The 18,489-nt window shown below is 39.7% G+C and overlaps 1 protein-coding gene across 1 annotated transcript in view; it reads right to left on the bottom strand.

Moving 5' to 3' along the window:
• Positions 1-47: 47 nt before the first annotated feature.
• Positions 48-18,489, bottom strand: part of LOC311282213 (uncharacterized protein) — a 29,107-nt gene continuing 10,665 nt past the window's right edge. The window contains exons 7-10 of the mRNA XM_084395847.1: positions 5,830-6,508; positions 1,016-1,822; positions 800-907; positions 48-712 (exon numbers count right to left, since the gene is read on the bottom strand). Of these exons, the coding sequence (XP_084251973.1) occupies positions 534-712; positions 800-907; positions 1,016-1,822; positions 5,830-6,508 (1,773 nt within the window). The 3' untranslated portion in view covers positions 48-533. The remainder of the gene's footprint in view (positions 713-799; positions 908-1,015; positions 1,823-5,829; positions 6,509-18,489) is intronic.

Genomic DNA, 18,489 nt, shown 5'->3' with positions numbered 1-18,489 from the left:
TTACATAAGCAGTAATTACTTTATATTATGATGAAATGTATACCTTTAAGTAATATATAGCCAATATATTTCGATATTATACAACAATATCAGATATTAATTAAAACTAGCCTACGCATGGCAAGGCAAGTTTATTCATATAGTACAGTTCATACACTATGGTAATTCAAAGTGCTTTACACAGAAAGGAATTAAAATAATCACAAAATAAAAGCAAGGACAATTAAAACAGTTCTAAAAGGAGTTAAAAGAGTAAAAAGATGATACATAGATAAACTTCTCATCTGGCAAAACACCGTATCATATTTTTCACAGCTGCTTGTTTTACTGTGAGATTTTCCCATGTTGATTGTACTGTGTCTGTGCTCTTTTGGCGCGCCTAAGAAATATTTGACGTCTCCAATAGATCAGATTTTCCCCTAAAATCGGACAGGAAGAGCTCTAGGAACTCAAACATATTAATAACTAGAAAAACACATATTTAACAAATAATTGCAAATTAAAATAGTTTTAAAACCAATGCAAACTGGATTTTAGGCATGCATTGTTTGAAGTTTGGATGCATTATCTGACATCTCTGGATTCTGGGGATCTTCTACTAGATCACTGTGTTCTGAGTCTGTTTCATATCCTGATGTTTTAGATATGCTGTATTCCTCACATTTCTGAAGCCAGCCCTTCACCATTGCATTTGTACTTTGAATCATTTCATCTGTATGAAGAAAATAAAGAAAAAAAAATGAAGAAAATATTTTCCTTTAAGCAGTGTGATTCATCATGTAAATCTATAATAACTCACCATATGATTCTTCAGGATTCAGAACGTTCAACATCCCATCCAATATAATTGCTTCCCATCTTATTACTTCTCTCCTTATCTTCTCCTTGAGTTTATCATTATCCGACACTAGAAGAGGAAGATGACACGGAAAAGTGCTCAAATGCAACATTAAGACAACATTTATAGAAGTCCTTTGCTGTTTGCAGCTATGTCTATAAAGAATTGCCAATTTACCATTTGGAGGATGTTCTATGCTAAACCGTCCGCTCCTGTCATCTGCTATACATCCACTGAAATCCATCCCTAATTCTTCTAGCTTCATTATGATCTCTTTCCGCCTGTTTTTCATCTCCTGGTACATCAGTTTCAGTAACTGGTCACTGTTCAGACTTATTTCCTCGTCGTGTTGTGCGTCAGACACATGAACACTTTCTTCTGCAGCACATTGAGTTTTGAGACTGAACAGACTGTTTTCTGCCACCATCTCATCGATCTTCTGGAGCAGCTCTGTGACTTGAGCTCGATTATTCTTGTCTGTGTTGTCAAACACATGATATCTGTTCCTGCATTTCTCAATCAGCCACTGAAGCGCTTCACCTTCACTCTCGATGTGCTGCTCGATCGATATGTCTGGAAACCTGTCGCCCCACGTGAACAGAACTATAGTGTGTCTCCAGACGTCTTCTCCAAGTATGGCCATACGCTCTGCAATGATTCTTCTCTGTTCATTCTTGAATGAACTATCAATAGGAATCACCAAGATCATGGCGTGAGGGAATTGCATGTGTTGTGATAGGCCCATGCTCTCCAGGGTTGTAGCCTGAGAAAACTTCGGGTTGAATTTAGAGGAGAAATACTTCCACCAGCTTGGGGTGTCCAACACAATTATTTCTCTGCCATTTACATCACCTGTATAATTTGTGCCCGTTTGTGATTTTTCTATCTGAGATATTTCGTTACTGAAGATGGTGTTTGCGGTTGCACTCTTCCCAGAGAGAACCCAACCCAGCAGCACGATTCTCAGTTTACAGAGCGGAGCCACTTTTTCCAAAAAAGCAAACAAACAAAAAATAGAATTAGAATTTTTGAATTTTATTAGATGTTTAAAGGCCCTTTTCACAAGATGTAAAAAATTTATTTGATGTCCCCAGAGTGTGTGTGTGAAGTTTTAGCTCAAAATACCCCACAGACATTTTTCTATAGCATGTTAAAATTGTCACTTTTTGAGGGTGAGCAAAAACGCACCGTTTTTGTGTCTGTCCCTTTAAATGCAAATGAGCTGCTGCTCCCGGCACAGGGGGCGGAGCTACAACAGCTCGTGTCCTTTTACCTCACAAATTCAAATAATTACATGAAGAAACAGAAAAAACTGAGACAGACTAAATCCAGAAGAACTGCGGGAACCTTTGCGTTTAAAACAGCTTTTGTCAGGGTACACTTGCACATAGTTTTTCAGGGAGCTTTGCAGGAAGGTTTCTTCAAGCATCTCGGAGACGTTCCTGCAGTTCTTCTGGATTTAGTCTGTCTCAGTTTCTTCTGTTTCTTCATGTAATCACAGACGGACTCGATGATGGTGAGATCAGATCAGACCGGCTGTTGTCAGACTCCTTGTGCATACACAAATCTCACTGGATTATTACAATTAATGGCAAAAAGAATGTTTGGAAATGAGAACTGATATTTCCTACTGACACACTACAGCAAAAGATATAAATAACTGACTTAAAATCATTTTTGGGGATACTGTATATATTGTAAAAAAAAAAAAACACCCAATTCACTGTATATTTGGATACAAAACTAATTTGAATCACATGAGCAGAAGCTTTTATTTCAAAATATTTGTTAAACATATTTAGGGCTTTTCACGCTTCAAATAATTAACCCCGGGTCATTTGAAGACTCCAGGAATCCTGGATTATCTTTCTTCATGTTTGCTCATAATTTAACCAGGGTTAACAATTAATCCCGGGTATTCTGTTTCACGCTACATTCCTAAACCCTGGGTAAACATCCTTATTTGCATATTTACAGTCACTGACTGGATGAACGGCACATGCTTTTTGTTAACATAAAGGCTGTAGCATTGCACATCCTCATATTATTGCTGTCTGTAGGCCTACTATAAATTTATACTGAACACTGACTTTGTAAAGGAATGACACTGTCTTTGGCTTTGACCATTGTTTATATGCTACACACTCATATTACTATGGCTGCATCTGAAATCACATACTTCCCTACTACATAGTAAGCAAAAAACAGTATGTGACAAAAGAAGTATGTCTGAATTCACAGTACTCATAAAAGAGTTGGTAAAAAGTCCTCGGATAACCTTCTGAAGTGAGCATATGGACACTTTACTATCCCATGAGGCCACGGGAGAGGATTTGTTGTGGAATTGCAATGAAGCGACGCAACTGGCGCTGGTAGAACACATAATATAGTCAGGTCCGAATCTTCAAGATTGTGTAACCCTGTAGGCATTTTTGAGGAAAAGTTGTTATGGCATATATGGCATATGGCATCCGCAGCCGCAGTAATGTCGCTCGGTTTGCTTCATATGAGACCGCTTCGCGATCAAGTCCCGAGGTGGGCATGGCAACACGGCACGCTCCGAGTCCCAGTGACCCATAGAACGAGTTTCTTGGCATGTTGTTATATCAACAGATGCCTCCACAATGGGCTGGGGCGCCATGTGCAATGGACATGCTGCCGCGGGCTCCTGGACAAGACCCCAGCGCCTTTGGCATGTCAATTGCCTCGAGTTGCAGGCTGTACGTCTCGCCCTGCACCGCTTCCATGCGCTGCTCAGGGGTCAGCACTTATTAGTCCGATCAGACAATACCGCCACAGTAGCGTACATCAACCGACAAGGTGGTCTGCGCTCCCGTCGTATGTCGCAACTCGCCCGCCACCTCCTCATATGGAGTCAGAAGCATCTGAGGTCGCTTCGAGCCATTTATATCCCGAGAGACCTGAACCGTGCAGCTGATCTGTCTCGGTTTCGGCCTCTCGCTGGAGAATGGAGACTCCATCCCCAGTCGGTTCAGCTGATTTGGGATCAGTTCGGGGACGCACAGGTAGATCTGTTTGCCTCCCACGACTCGTCCCACTGCGACCTGTATTATTCCCTGACCGAGGGCACGCTCGGCACGGATGCACTGGCGCACAGCTGGCCGCGGGGCCTCTGCAAGTATGCGTTTCCCCCAGTGAGCCTTCTTGCGCAGACTTTGCGCAAGATCAGGGAGGACGAGGAGCAGGTAATTTTGGTTGCCCCGTATTGGCACAACCGCACCTGGTTCCAAGAACTAGTACTCCTCACGACAGCACCTCCCTGGCCAATTCCTCTGAGAAAGAACCTGCTTTCTCAGGGACGGGGCACCCTATGCCACCCTCGTCCCGATCTTTGAAATCTCCATGTGTGGTTCCTAGACGGGACGAGGCAGGTTTGAGTACCCTACCACCAGCAGTGGTGGCTACCATCACTTCCGCTAGAGCATCGTCCACGAGACGTGCCTATGCGTTGAAGTAGAACCTCTTCGTCAACTGGTGTTCTTCTAAACTTCAAGAACCCACGAAAGGCCCGATCAGTGTCGTGCTTTCCTTCCTGCAAGAAGGGTTGGAGCGAAGGCTGTCTCCCTCCACCCTGAAAGTGTATGGTGCCGCCATTGCCACACATCATGATGCAGTTGATGGTAAGTCCATTGGAAAGCACGACCTGATCATCAGTTTCCATTAGTTTCCTCTCGTTCCCTCTTGGGACCTCTCAGTGGTTTTAACTGCTCTGCAGAGTGCTCCCTTTGAGCCTCTGCAATCAGTGGAGCTTAAGTTCCTGTCAATGAAGACAGTGCTCCTGGTTGCATTGGCCTCCATCAAGAGGGTAGGGGACCTGCAGGCATTTTCGGTTGACGAAGCGTGCCTGGAATTTGGACCGGCTAACTCTTACGTGATCCTGAGACCCCGGCCTGGATATGTGCCCAAGGTTCCCACCACACCCTTTCGAGACCAGGTGGTGAACCTGCAAGCGCTGCCCTCGGAGGAGGCAGACCCAGCCTTGGCACTGCTCTGTCCAGTACGCACCCTCCATGCTTACGTAGACAGAACGCAGTGTTTCAGGACTTCAGACTAGCTCTTTGTCAGTCATGGTGGGAAGCTGAAGGGAAAGGCTCTCTCCAAGCAAAGGTCTCACTGGATAGTGGACGCCATTGCTTTGGCTTACCAGCAGCAAGGTCGACCATGCCCCCTTGGTGTGACGGCCCACTCCACCCGGAGTGTGGCATCCTCTTGGGCTCTAGCGCATGGCGCCTCGCTAACAGACATCTGTAGAGCTGCAGGCTGGGCGACACCTAACACGGCCTCTGGGCGACCCCCACATGTGTAGTCCACTGTAAGCCTCTCTGAGCATGTGTCTTTCCCTCGGCAAGCCACCTTGCCACCCCGGGGTTTTAAATATTCCACCTGCGGCTGGACACCCCAGTGATTCTCAATATGCAGCCCCCTGGGGTCATGTGTATTCCAAGTTCCCCCCTTCGGGCTGGGCATAATTGCATATTTCCACTGATATATGCTTCCCAGTGTACCTTGGTACCTTGGCATAATTCCAGCAGCCATTAAAAACTGTAGCAGCATTTTTAAGTTTTTTAGACGCAGCTTATTAATGGGAGAAAAAGTGTATTCACGCCATGTATTTTATTATATGACCGAGCACAAGCAGGGCAAAATTCTCTGAATGTGGTCCAAAAAAGAAAGAAGGGGATCCGGCATTAGAACAACACCAGGGTGAGTAAATGAGACGTAATTTTCTTTTTAGGGTGAACTGTCCCTTTAAAGGGCCATAACATTATAACACGACATCATTTCACACTGTACAAGTTTGGCACCACAATGCAGGGTTACCAGCACAAAAGCGGTGCTAAATTATAAGTGTGTTTACCCAGGGTTAAAAGCGGGGTTTAAAACGACGATAACACAGGGTTAAACAGTGTTAAAAGCCCTTAAGATAGCCAAACCTTTGACTTGTGTGCATATATGTGCTTTATACTTACCCATTTCTTTCAGCAGATTTCTTTTATCCTGCAACGTTTTTTGTCTGCCTTTTGCTCTTTCTTCATTTTCATTTCTCTTTCTCTTCATCTCTTGAAACATGTCATCATGTGTTTCAAAATGCTTGCCATTGTTTTCTGCCACGACCTCGTTAATCTTAATAAGCAGTTCATGAACTCCAGCACTTTTGTTTTTGAAATCAAAGATGTGATATTTGTCTCCACATCTCTGTATGATCTTCTGCAGATCTGGATTCTTCATGCGCTGATCAATGTATTTGTCCTTCAGTGAATCGGCTCGTGTGAAGAGCACTATAGTGTGTCTCCAGATTCTCTCACCAAACAGACTGAAGTGCTTCTCAATGCTCAGTCTGTTTACTTCGGTGAAAGGCAAACTGAGATTAATGACCAGCAGAAACACATGAGGTCCCGGTGGACACTGGAAGACACTGCAAACCAGTTCCTGTTTGACGACATCTGGGGAATCTTGCAAACCAAAGTTCTCCCACCAGCATGGAGTGTTAATCAGAGTTATCTTCCTTCCATTCGCTTCTCCGTCATTCCTCACAGACTTCACAAAGTGTTTGTCAGACGCAACTTCACCACCTAAAATGCTGTTTATCACCGAGGCTTTGTCAGATTTCTTCATCCCCAGAACAACGGCTCTTACTTCTGTCAGAAAAAAAACATGACATCATTTTTTTTTTATTCTGATTATTTTAAAAAAGCAAATTCTGAAAATAGTCTCGAAAAATAGAATCAAAATGATGATTCACACTCAAAATTCAAAAAGTAAATTTTAGTAGTAAAATAAACAACTTAACTTTTTGATTTTTAGTTTTGATTCTTGTTTTAAATTAATAGAACACACACAAAAATAAGTTACAAAACATCCAACTATCCAAATTAAATTGGATTTTTGGAAATTTTCAAATTATAAATTTGAGGTGCAAATTTCCAGTTGTTTTTCTTTCTTTTTTTTTTTTACTGGCAGTCGAGTCTAAACATGTCTGATTTCAGTTTAAGCTCATGTGGTTTTATTAAAACATGCAAAAGCAAAGTTTTCATGAAATAAAAACCTGTTAAACTAGAAAATAAATGCTCCGGAGCGAGGCATGTAGTTAAAACTATATCTAACACATTTAGGTAAGTTCACAGATAAAGAACTAAACAGTTTTGTTTAGAGTACAGAATGTATTTATATGGGTTAAAAATTGAAAGCAAATGACAATTTGACATCTTAAACTTCTTACCTTCTTCCATCTGCTCTGCCTACTTTTTTCATCCAAACAAAAATCTGCATAAAACTAGCATAAACTATCGGTGGAAATCATACAAGTAAAAAACTAGAGCAAAAATTCAAACTACATTAGAACATATGCGCGTGACATTCAGGCGCTCACAATAGAGGCAAATGAGTAAGTGCGTCATAAACCTGTCTTTCAAACCAGAATATCAGGTCTGATCAGTCATGTGGTGATAAAAGAGGGATGGTTATGGTTGTAAGGACTGATTTTCCTGCTAAGACCAAACTCCCCTGCAATAAAGCCATAAAATGCACCCTGGACAGAAGATAGCAAAGACAGAGCACAGGACATTGTCCTGTCCCAGAGCAGTCTCTGGGACCCTTTACCAGGATCATCCCCCAGAGCTGTCTCAGTGTTCTCCTGTTGGAAAACACACACACCACTGTGTGTGTCTCCGTCAGGAATGCATTGCTTACTTTTAGAGTCATCTTTGAGTAATTGATGTCATGTATTTATTATGTATGAAGTGGCTTTTAATCACCTCTGTAATTGGCATGATACATTTTACCTGACAAATAAATGTGACATCTTGATTTATTCAGCATTTTTCAGAAATCATTATTTACTAGTAGATTAAAGTGCAGTCTGGTGTTTACGCAAATCTCAGTCCAGGGGTGCCTTTCCCGTACAACTATATAGCTCGCTGCTTAACTACCATAGTACGATGCATCGTTGGAGAAATCAACTAGATAGTCACGACTGTTTCCCGAAACCGTATGTCGCAAAGTATCGTTCAACCACGTTGGTTTATGACGTCTAGCACGTGGTGGACTAATAACTTATTTTAATTAATCTGTTTGAGATCGAATTAACGCTAGATTTTCTCATATAAGTTACAGACATGGCATCTGAAGACCATTTCTAATTTTTCTCAGTTATTTTGCTTTATTACCAGACTCAATATTTGGCTCGTTCTTACATAGTAGAGCACGTTCGCACATGCGCAGTCTTCAAAAACGGTGCTTTAAATCTCTTGACAAACTAAAAGACGTTAATTACATTTGTATGTATTCTAAATAAATAACACGGGTTGTACTGAATGTCAGCTTGCTTATTTTGCTAAAGATAAGGATTTATTCAGTCTTTATCTCATGTAAACAAGAAACTATGCTTCTAGCCACAGCTCGGGACGGGAGCTGTCGTTCCAACCACACAAGTTTGCGATGCTGTTTGCGAACGTTCGTTGGAACGATGGTTTCGGGAAACACCAAATCGTTGAACTATGCTGATAACGACGGAAGTTGCGACCATAGTTGGCTAACGATGCTTTCGGTAAACGCACCCCAGGATAGATCAAACCGAAGGCACTAATGAATGGAGCATGGGGCACAATACTGTGGGTCATTTACAGTCATGCAGCAGCCAATCACAACACAGAATCACATGTGACAGGGTATGAATGCTAATCTGCATTTCGGCGCTCGACACCATCAGTTCTGACGTTCTTTATAATGTCTTCATAATTGTATTATCTTCTTCTTCTTTTTAAATCTTCTAAAAAGATCTTCAGCACATATTCAGTATTTCTCTACAACCAAATACAAAACAAATAATGACAAGAAAAATAAATATAGAATAGAATTAAAATAAAGTGCAATGTAATTAATAAAACAAGATAATAATAGCCTAATAAATTCACACAATATATAATCTTTATCAAGACTTGAACAGAACTCTCTCTCTCTGTCTCCCCCTTCTGGTGGTCTTGTCGAATATCATTTTTTCTTACTCATTTACAATAACAGCATTTCTTTTTTCATCCATCATCATCCAACTTTAGTTTATTTCTAGGTTTCAATTCGACTTTGAACCGCAACAATCTACTATTTGTTTTCATTAAAATGTGTTAAAGAGGATATATGAAAGAATTTTCATGTATTAAACGCTTTTTTATTGCCAATATGTGAACAGCTTTTAACTAAACTAAAAAATGAGATCTTCCCAGACTCCACAGGTTCTCTATGAAAGCCTGTAGACTGATGTTTGTGTGAAGGACTTGAGTCGTTTTAGCCGGGAAAATCAAAAGCATGTGACATTTACTCCCGAGAGCCTCTTATCCGTTCAGTGACACATGAAACGAACGAATGCTTATACAATGTTCAGAATAATATTCTGAAAGAGCCGTTCTGTACTGTAATGTTAATGTGTGTCATGGATTCATTCAAAATATAGTCTATCATAGCCATATACTTTATAATCAAACTATCATAACAGTATAACTTTAATGAGCTGTATATTGATGTATATATTGGGTGACCATACTCTTACCTGGACATGGCCGTAAAACATCGTCTGGTCGGGATTTCTAAAATGTCTTGGCACACATGAACAAAAAATCTATTTATGACATTATTTTTGAAAGCATTCTCACTTTACAGCATTTAAACACAAGTGCCTAAAACTTCTCAGATACTGTAGCTTTGCAGGAAGGTTTCTTCAAGCGTCTTGAAGACGTTGACGCAGTTCTTCTGGATTCAGTCTGTCTCAGTTTCTTCTGTTTCTATAATATATATATATATATATATATATATATATATTTTTTTTTTTTTTTTTTTACATAATATTTTTTGTTTAATAAAGACATATTAAAAAGTTTTTTTTCATATGACAACAATGAACTGTTCCATAAAGAGATTGCATTGTCAGAGTGGTTGGGAATATTCAGACATACATAATATTTACACATGTATCACAGTTAGAAAATGAAACATTTTAGAATCAATATATATATACACAAATAAAATACATTTAATTAACAAATGACAATTAGCCTAAATGTAGTTTTTTTTTTCTTCAATTTTAGTAGATAAAGAACAACTATTAAAATGAACTTACCATATTTTTCTTCATCTCTATCGTAGGTTAAATATTTAAATGTCCGGTTTTCGGACATTTCTGAGTGTCAGAAGTTCCCAGGGCTTTGAGGGTCTCGGGTGTCTCAATCAGGTCCGCTGCTCCGTCCGAAAACAGGCAACTGAAAGTTAAAGTACACTGGGATTTGCTTTTGGAGGATAAATGTGTGTACATCTCCTTTTCTGTCTATCTAATCATTTCTTGTACACCATGTTTAGTCACACACTCGTAAGGCATGTGCTAATAGGTTGATAAGGAGCAACGTTACATGTGGTGTATAATCATGAACGAGTTGTTTGTCTCTCTGGACTGTTTCAGCGAAGCTGACAGTCTCTCCTTTCTTTTCTATATGGACTTGTTGCCTTGCTATATTAAACTATGCCACGAGCACAATAAAGCTGACTTTGAGTGAACTGATGTCCGGTTCGTGAACGAATCGTTCTTTTTGAACCGGTTCTTTCTAGTGAACCGGTCTCGTTCAAAACAGTTCGCGTCTTGCGTCACCGCAGATCCACAAGTTACTAAAGTTACTCACTTTCAGATATGCCCGGCAGTCCCCCCGAGTCGGAATAAACCTCGAAATAGCCTATGACTCTAGTAACTCCAACAGTAAGACATGTTGAGAGAAGTGATGAGCACGAGCAGCTGATAATGCGCATGCGTGTACTACTAAACATACAGGTACTACAGCAGTTCTCGAATCACCAGTACAGAACCAAGAACTGTTTCTTTTTTTACAGGCTATGTTTTGGACACGTTCGACCTACTGAGAACCGATGAGCTGATGAGCTGAGCATGCGTCCACATTTTTCAGAGGGATGAAATGTAGGCTATGTGTTGAACATCAGTAAGTGTAACAAAATAAAACATGTTTATCACATAATTACTGTCTTATCACTGTATTATTTTAAAGATTGCAAACACAATGAATGGATTGTAAAACTAAACATTTATTATTATACAAAATGAAGTTTTATGTAACAAAGTTCGGGAGGAGCATGTTCAGGTAATCATCCAATCAGCAAGAAGAAGCCAGTATAAATAAAGCCTTCCCTTACCTCCTGTCTCATGACAAATTTCTCAGCATCCCACCACCACCCCATCACCTCACTTCAGCTGGGTCTGCTCCTAGATACCATGGTCTATACATTCATAGGGGGGAGTACTCTGGGGTCAGGCCGAGCTCGGAGCCCTCCCCCCGGACAGCAAGCCAAATAGCCTACGCATTGTAATATTAGCCTACATTTACATTTACATTTAGTCATTTAGCAGACGCTTTTATCCAAAGCGACTTACAAATTAGGACTAAAATTAAGCGAGTCATCATGAAGAGGCAAAAAACAACAACAACGCAAGAAGTGCTCAGAATACGAGGTTCAGGCATTATTCAGAGTAGCATAAGCACGATAAGTGAGGTTTTAAAAAAAAAAAATTCTTTTTTAAATTTTTTTTTTATTTTTTATGAAGTTAAGTGCTCACGGAAGAGATGGGTTTTCAGCTGTTTTTTGAATGTTGTCAGGGATTCTGCATTCCGGATGAGGGTGGGGAGAGTGTTCCACCAGCATGGAACTGTGAATGAGAATGTTCTGGAAAGTGATTTTGTGGCTTTCTGTGATGGAACCACGAGACGTCGCTCGTTGATCGATCGTAGGTGTCTGGTAGGGATGTAGGCTCGTAGGAGTGAGTGAAAGTAGGAGGGAGCTGAGCCTGTGATAGATCTGTAAGCAAGCGTCAATGCCTTGAACTTGATGCGAGCAGCGATAGGTAGCCAGTGCAGGGAGATGAACAGAGGAGTCATACATCATTTCATTAACATGTGAACTCGTGAAACATTATTTTCAGGAACAGCTATTTTAATTAAATAATAAGTAAGTTGTCTTTGACGTAAACTCTTGCCAAGGTTTTAAGGGTGCAAAGCAAATATTTATAATGTAACGTACAAAACATAACGTACTAAACACACTGGAGACATGCAGGGGCGCAACTGCACATTTGCTGAGGGTGAGGGGTATGCTGCAGCAAGATCAGTGTTGGCGAATAAGCCACCTCAGAAAATTCATACGAAATCGTTGACTTTGTTTTGATATCAATTAACACTCTTTTAATTCACTATGGAGTTATTTTGTCACTTAAAACTTGAAAAAAAATTTGCACAGACAGAAGCAGTAACGATTCAATAAACAAACTATATGCAATAGGCCTATTTGTTACATCCAGTAATCCATTAAAACATGACATCATATTCCATTTGTTGCAGTGTCCAAAAATACATGTCTAGTTTGACCATCCCTTGAAAGCATAGTTCACCCAAAAATGAAAATGAAACTTCTGTCAGTAATTACTCGCCCTCATGTCCTTCCTTCGTTCATCTCCGGAACACAAATTAAGATATTTTTGATAAAATCCAAGAGCTTTCTGACCCCCCCATAGACTGCATATATTTTAACAATGTCAATATAAAGTCAATCAGGATCTCAGTTATCAAAAGAGCTGTTATTTTCTAATAGGATATACTTTTTTCTGTTATATTTATAAGTATTATGTGAAACCATGAAGACAAAAACAGAAACTTGAAATGAAAACTTAACAACATAGTAACATGTTTTTTTTTTTTTTATATAATACAGCAACTGCTGAGACTTTTTGTTTTCATTTCAAAATAAATATATTTGTATATAAACTTATGCAGGTACGTGTATTGCTCTTCTCTTATTGTCATTCAGTGTAGGTTGTTGAGTGTAAAAGTTCATTTCAAACCCTGAATATGTGTGTATTTGTGTAATACTGTGAGCTTAAAAACCATGTATAAAATATTTATTTGTTTGTTTGTTTGTTTTATGAACATTTAATGCATTGTAGATTTATTAACTTAAAATAAAATCAAGGTTGAACCACTGTCACATGGACTATTTTAACAATGTCTTTACTACCTTTCTGGGCCTTGAAAGTGGGAATAAAGTTGCAGTCTATATATTGGGGGTCAGAATCAGAAAGGGTTTCATTTTCTTTTTTGAGTGAACTATCCATTTAAGGATGGTCAAACTAGACATGTATTTTTGGACACTGCAACAAACGGAATATGAAATCATGCTCTAGGAATTCAGTTTTAAGTGCCAGTAACGCCATAGTGATTTCAAAGAGATCCAGGGCAAAACCCATCGCACTTTCACTTTCAGTTGGAGCCTATATTAGGACGGAGCAGCGGACCTGATTGAGACACCGCTACACCCGAGACCCTCAAAGCCCTGAGAACTTCTGACACTCAGAAATGGCCGAAAACCGATATTTAACCTACAGTGGAGATGAAGAAGAAGAAGAATATGGTAAGTGCTTTTTTAATAACTGGTCTTAAGTGTTATTTGTTAATGTATGTATTTAGGGTGAGCGGGTTGTAACACACATGGTTTAAAACTTTCCACAAAACTAACTTTAGTGTATTTCCTAGTTACCATATCAACACTATATATAGAAAGAATTGTGCCAAAATGAAAAAATCTTTGTAAGATATCACTGAACATTTATTTAACCATATAGCAAAAGTAAATTTCTTAAGATAATTTTTCATAAAATTACACAAATCTGCTATTATTTTAATCTTATATCTGTAATTTAACAGTTGAGATAGTTCTTTAATGCTGATATTGTTGTGCAGGTGGGGCATGTTGTCACACTGCGTTACAATGAGCCCCTATTAGAACTATGCTATTCTATTCTGTTCTATTCTATTCTATACCTTTATGAATTCTCTTTAGAAACCATGAGAAAAAGGTGAATTAAGACTGAGAGTCAATGTTCATGTTTTGAACTATGATGTATAGCTGTGTTTTGCGGTGTGTTTGTTGTCAAACAAAAAAATTACTTTATTTTTAATTATTATTTAATTATTATTATTTTATATGAAAAGGTTAATAATTGTATTTAATTGACCAAATATTTTAGTTTGTCTTGTATTTTTTTATTAATAGATAACTTTATAATCTGTCATATGGTCCTGTTACAATGTGCACCACCTATGGGGCATGTTGTCACATGTCACTTTCATTCTTTCGGGGGAAATCAAGAAAAAATTATACTCTGTAATGAATTTATGAAACAAAACCCACATAATTGTACTAGACGTGTGAAATTAATGTGGGGAATTAATGTGGGTTGTGCCCCGCTCTCCCACTACTTCTAAAATGTTTCATTTTCTAACGATGGTATATGTGTGTACATATTATGTGTCTGAATATTCCCAAACACTATGACAATTATAGAAGTTCATTGTTGTCACATTTAAAATAAATAAATAAATATAAAATAGATTATGTAAAATATAGTATTAATAACATATTATGAAGATGCAGAAGATCACTTCCTTTCTTTTGAACAATTAGTGCTGTTGTGTGAAGGACTGAAGGCAAACCAAATCTCAGACTAAATCACACCAAATACAGAACTTACAGCTTGCAGGAGTAAAACCAACTTGTCACATTCAAAATGTTCTAATATTCAGTGTGAAATAGCATAAATTCATATAAACCTGTTTTTTTTCTAAATTTCTGTATCTATTTGCACTGCACTAACGCTCATCTGTTTTATTTGCAGATGAAGAATGTGGTATTCTTTATAGAAAAAAGAATTTGACTGTTTCAAGTGACATAAATAAGAAATTATTAAAAAAGGAAACCTGGAAATTCAAAAAGGTTATTACAACAAAGCCAAATGTAAAACTTGCATCAGTTAATGCTGGTCTAGGCAGCGTCATAGACATGATCGACACATATGACCGACCAGGAGATGCCTATGCAGAAAGCACATACGCTCGAGCTGGAACATATGAAGGAAAGAGGATTCCCAAGGCTGGATTCTGTGCAGAAGCAGGAGTTGGACGAGCTCGAGCTGAATTCAGTGTATTCGAGGCCGAAGCCAAAGGTCCCAACGCCTCGGCTGGAGCTGAAATCGGTGCGGTTGAAGTCGGAGCAATGGCTCGGGCAGAATTAGGAAGCGTATCGGGTAAAGCCGGTCCAGTTGTTGGAAAACTGGGACTTGGACTCGATACGGGAGCATCTATTGGTGTGAGTGGGTTTGAGGCCAAATTCCTGGGAACTGGAGTCTCAATTGGCCCAAAAACCAGTGTATCTTTAGTGGGTTCAGAAGTGTCTTGTGCAGTCATGTAGATATGAATTAACTTTAATATTTTGAACATTTGCATGCACAATTTTATACAGAACCACAAAAACAGAAACCTGAAAAAAAAAAAAAAAAAAAAAAAAAAAAAGCAGGATAGTGTTGTTGAGCTATAAATCAACAGTATTAAACTTTAAAAATATGGAAACATAATTTTTTTTTTTTTTTTTTTACATTTTATACCGGTAATCCCACAACTGTTGAGACTTTTGTTTTCATTTCAGAATAAATATTTGTATGTGGTTATGCAGGTATTGTAACAGTCACTGGCTGTCACATGGTTTATTTGTTCCTATTGTCAGTGCTATGTTCATCCCATCCACTAGGGGACACCAGTAGCACCTATTCCTTATGGATAAAAGAGGAAGTAGAAGAGAAAGAGGTAGCTTCAGTTTGAGCAGATCCAAGCGGGTAATCCATCGACCGGAAGTTGAAGCCGGCCGCGTGCCGCCATCTTGTAGCAGAACTTCACTTGCGTTAGCATTCCATTGACTCCCATTCATTTTGGCGTCACTTTGACAGCGAATAACTTTACATCTGAGGCGTTAAAGACTCCATTTGTCCATTATTTATTTCTAAAGAAACACGAAAATGTATAAAGGGCTCCATTACCTTCTATGTTACATTATGGCCCCGTAGAAACCGTTTTTGTAAAAATAGCCTAACGATTGCGTCATAACCACTCGACTCTCTGTCGCACAGTAGAGAAATTACCGTACAGACAGGAGGAGAAGCTCGCAGGCAATCGAGGGGACGTCAATATGGCGTACTGACGTTACATTTTAAAATAAATACTATACAAAATAATTAATCAGAATACTTACTCTTGCTCACTCACGCCAAAGAACTCTTTGCTCAAGCTCGCTGTCTCTGCAGGATTAACGTTGGCAGTTTGCACGCACTGCTACATCTGCTAGAAGTGCACGCACTGCTACAAGATTTACATCTGTCAGACAGGTTGCTCACGTCATCAAGCTTAGTTTGAGTCGGTTTGAGTCTGCGCGTCAGGAACGAAAGTGCTAAAAAATCGCTAAAAATGGGCTTCACTTGTCTCAATTGAGTTCCAATGAGATTGCTCTGACCACTTATACTGTCTATGAGCAGAGCCCATCTACGGAGAGCCTGCCCAGTCCCTATTAAGTTCTATTGTACCTAATTTTGGTTGTAGTTCCACCAGAGCTCCACTGGGGGCAATCGCCCATGAGTGCAAAATGAATGGGAGTCTATGGAGCTAGACGGCTAAATTTGCCTCTTTCACCCGATTGCCGTTGAGAAATCTCAGATTTGATTGTAGGTTTTGCAAGTTCAAAATGGGTTATAGGTCGAAAGTTGAATGAACGAGTACTTATGTCCTTTCGATTTCTAACAGGTTGAGTTGTTGTTGCCCATAACACGCTAGCATTCTGCTAATGAACGCTGATTGGTCAGTGAAGGACTGATTACGACCAGAGTTACCGCTTGATGGCATCGTGGCATCCGAAGCGGGACCAGAATGTTAAGGCGAAAAGCTCTTCTAGCACGTGTATTTACCTGTGTCAGCTGTGTTGTCGAGTACCTGCACTCGTCCTGTGAGCGCCCTCATGTGGAGCCAGAGTGGAACTGCACTCGTCCTGTGAGCGCCCTTATGTGGAGCCAGAGTGGAACTGCACTCGTCCTGTGAGCGCCCTCATGTGGAGCCAGAGTTGAACTGCACTCGTCCTGTGAGCGCCCTCATGTGGAGCCAGAGTGGAACTGCACTCGTCCTGTGAGCGCCCTCATGTGGAGCCAGAGTTGAACTGCACTCGTCCTGTGAGCGCCCTCATGTGGAGCCAGAGTTGAACTGCACTCGTCCTGTGAGCGCCCTTATGTGGAGCCAGAGTGGAACTGCACTCGTCCTGTGAGCGCCCTTATGTGGAGCCAGAGTGGAACTGCACTCGTCCTGTGAGCGCCCTTATGTGGAGCCAGAGTTGAACTGCACTCGTCCTGTGAGCGCCCTCATGTGGAGCCAGAGTTGAACTGCACTCGTCCTGTGAGCGCCCTCATGTGGAGCCAGAGTTGAACTGCACTCGTCCTGTGAGCGCCCTTATGTGGAGCCAGAGTTGAACTGCACTCGTCCTGTGAGCGCCCTCATGTGGAGCCAGAGTGGAACTGCACTCGTCCTGTGAGCGCCCTCATGTGGAGCCAGAGTGGAACTGCACTCGTCCTGTGAGCGCCCTCATGTGGAGCCAGAGTGGAACTGCAACCAGTTCAGAAGCCGGAAATTTACTGAGAGTGGAATTTCTCCCCTTATTAGACATTCTCTGGTTTGAGTAACCACATGATATCTGCTGTTCTCACTAATAATCCTGGCTTGAGAAATGTTTTGTTTGCTGCTCAGCTGTGAGTTTGTAGTTCTTATTTCATCTTTTATGTATGCTTTGTTGAAGAATTTGTAAAAATGTTAATGAGTTGTTTGCTTTTGTAGAGGATTTTTGTATTACACGTGACTTACATTGCCCTTGAGTGCTGGATTGGGAGTTTGCTTGGGTGCATGGGTGCAACTGCCCAAGGATTGTATTCAAAGACTCAACCAGAAGGACAAATACTTCCTTTCATCAATTCCTACCATTTGCAGATAAGACTGTTCATGTAAAGACTGCTTACTTTATCATTATTCGTCAACATCTTTATGGGACATTTCATACTCATCCACTCACACCATTACTTTTTGTGTGATTTATTTAATGTTTGAGTTTGTTTGTTTGTTTGGTGTTTATGGTGAACTGTTTATGTAAAATATATTAGTGATTCTTATGTGGTAAAATCCATGAACCATGAACTAATAGCCTAAATGGGGCAGACATTAGCAGTAAAAAAATGCACAAATAAACTAACACATCAATTATATAAGAATAAGTCTGTCTCAAGGAAATGAAATTTAATACAAATAGATGAATATAGAAAATTGAAGATGGAGACTGTAACTCTGGTCTAGTTGCTCAAAAGAGTATTGCTTATGACCAAGTAAGGGTCACAATTGCTTACTTTTTTTGGGGGGGGGGGTTTATTATTTGAATATATATTTTATATTTAGAATTTTTATCACACCAGATTTTTACAATAGATAGTTTTAAATGTTACGTTTACAATGTTTAGATTTACATTTACATTTAAATGTTCCACTAATGGCTGACAAGTATGGAAGCAAATCAGTCTCATTAATTATTCACGCAACAAACATGATTCATACGTGCGTAAACAATTTCACATGCATGAAACCTAATTCACGTACCCCCAAAAAAATTTCACGTGCGTGAAAAAAAAAAAAATTCACAAAAAGCAATTTACATGCGCAAAATAAAATTATATATTCGTA

The sequence above is a fragment of the Rutilus rutilus genome, assembly GCF_951802725.1.
Source record: "Rutilus rutilus genome assembly, chromosome: 22".
Taxonomy (NCBI): domain Eukaryota; kingdom Metazoa; phylum Chordata; class Actinopteri; order Cypriniformes; family Leuciscidae; genus Rutilus; species Rutilus rutilus.
The sequence above is the reverse complement of the archived record's forward strand: the minus strand, read 5'-3'. Positions and strand labels throughout refer to the sequence as shown.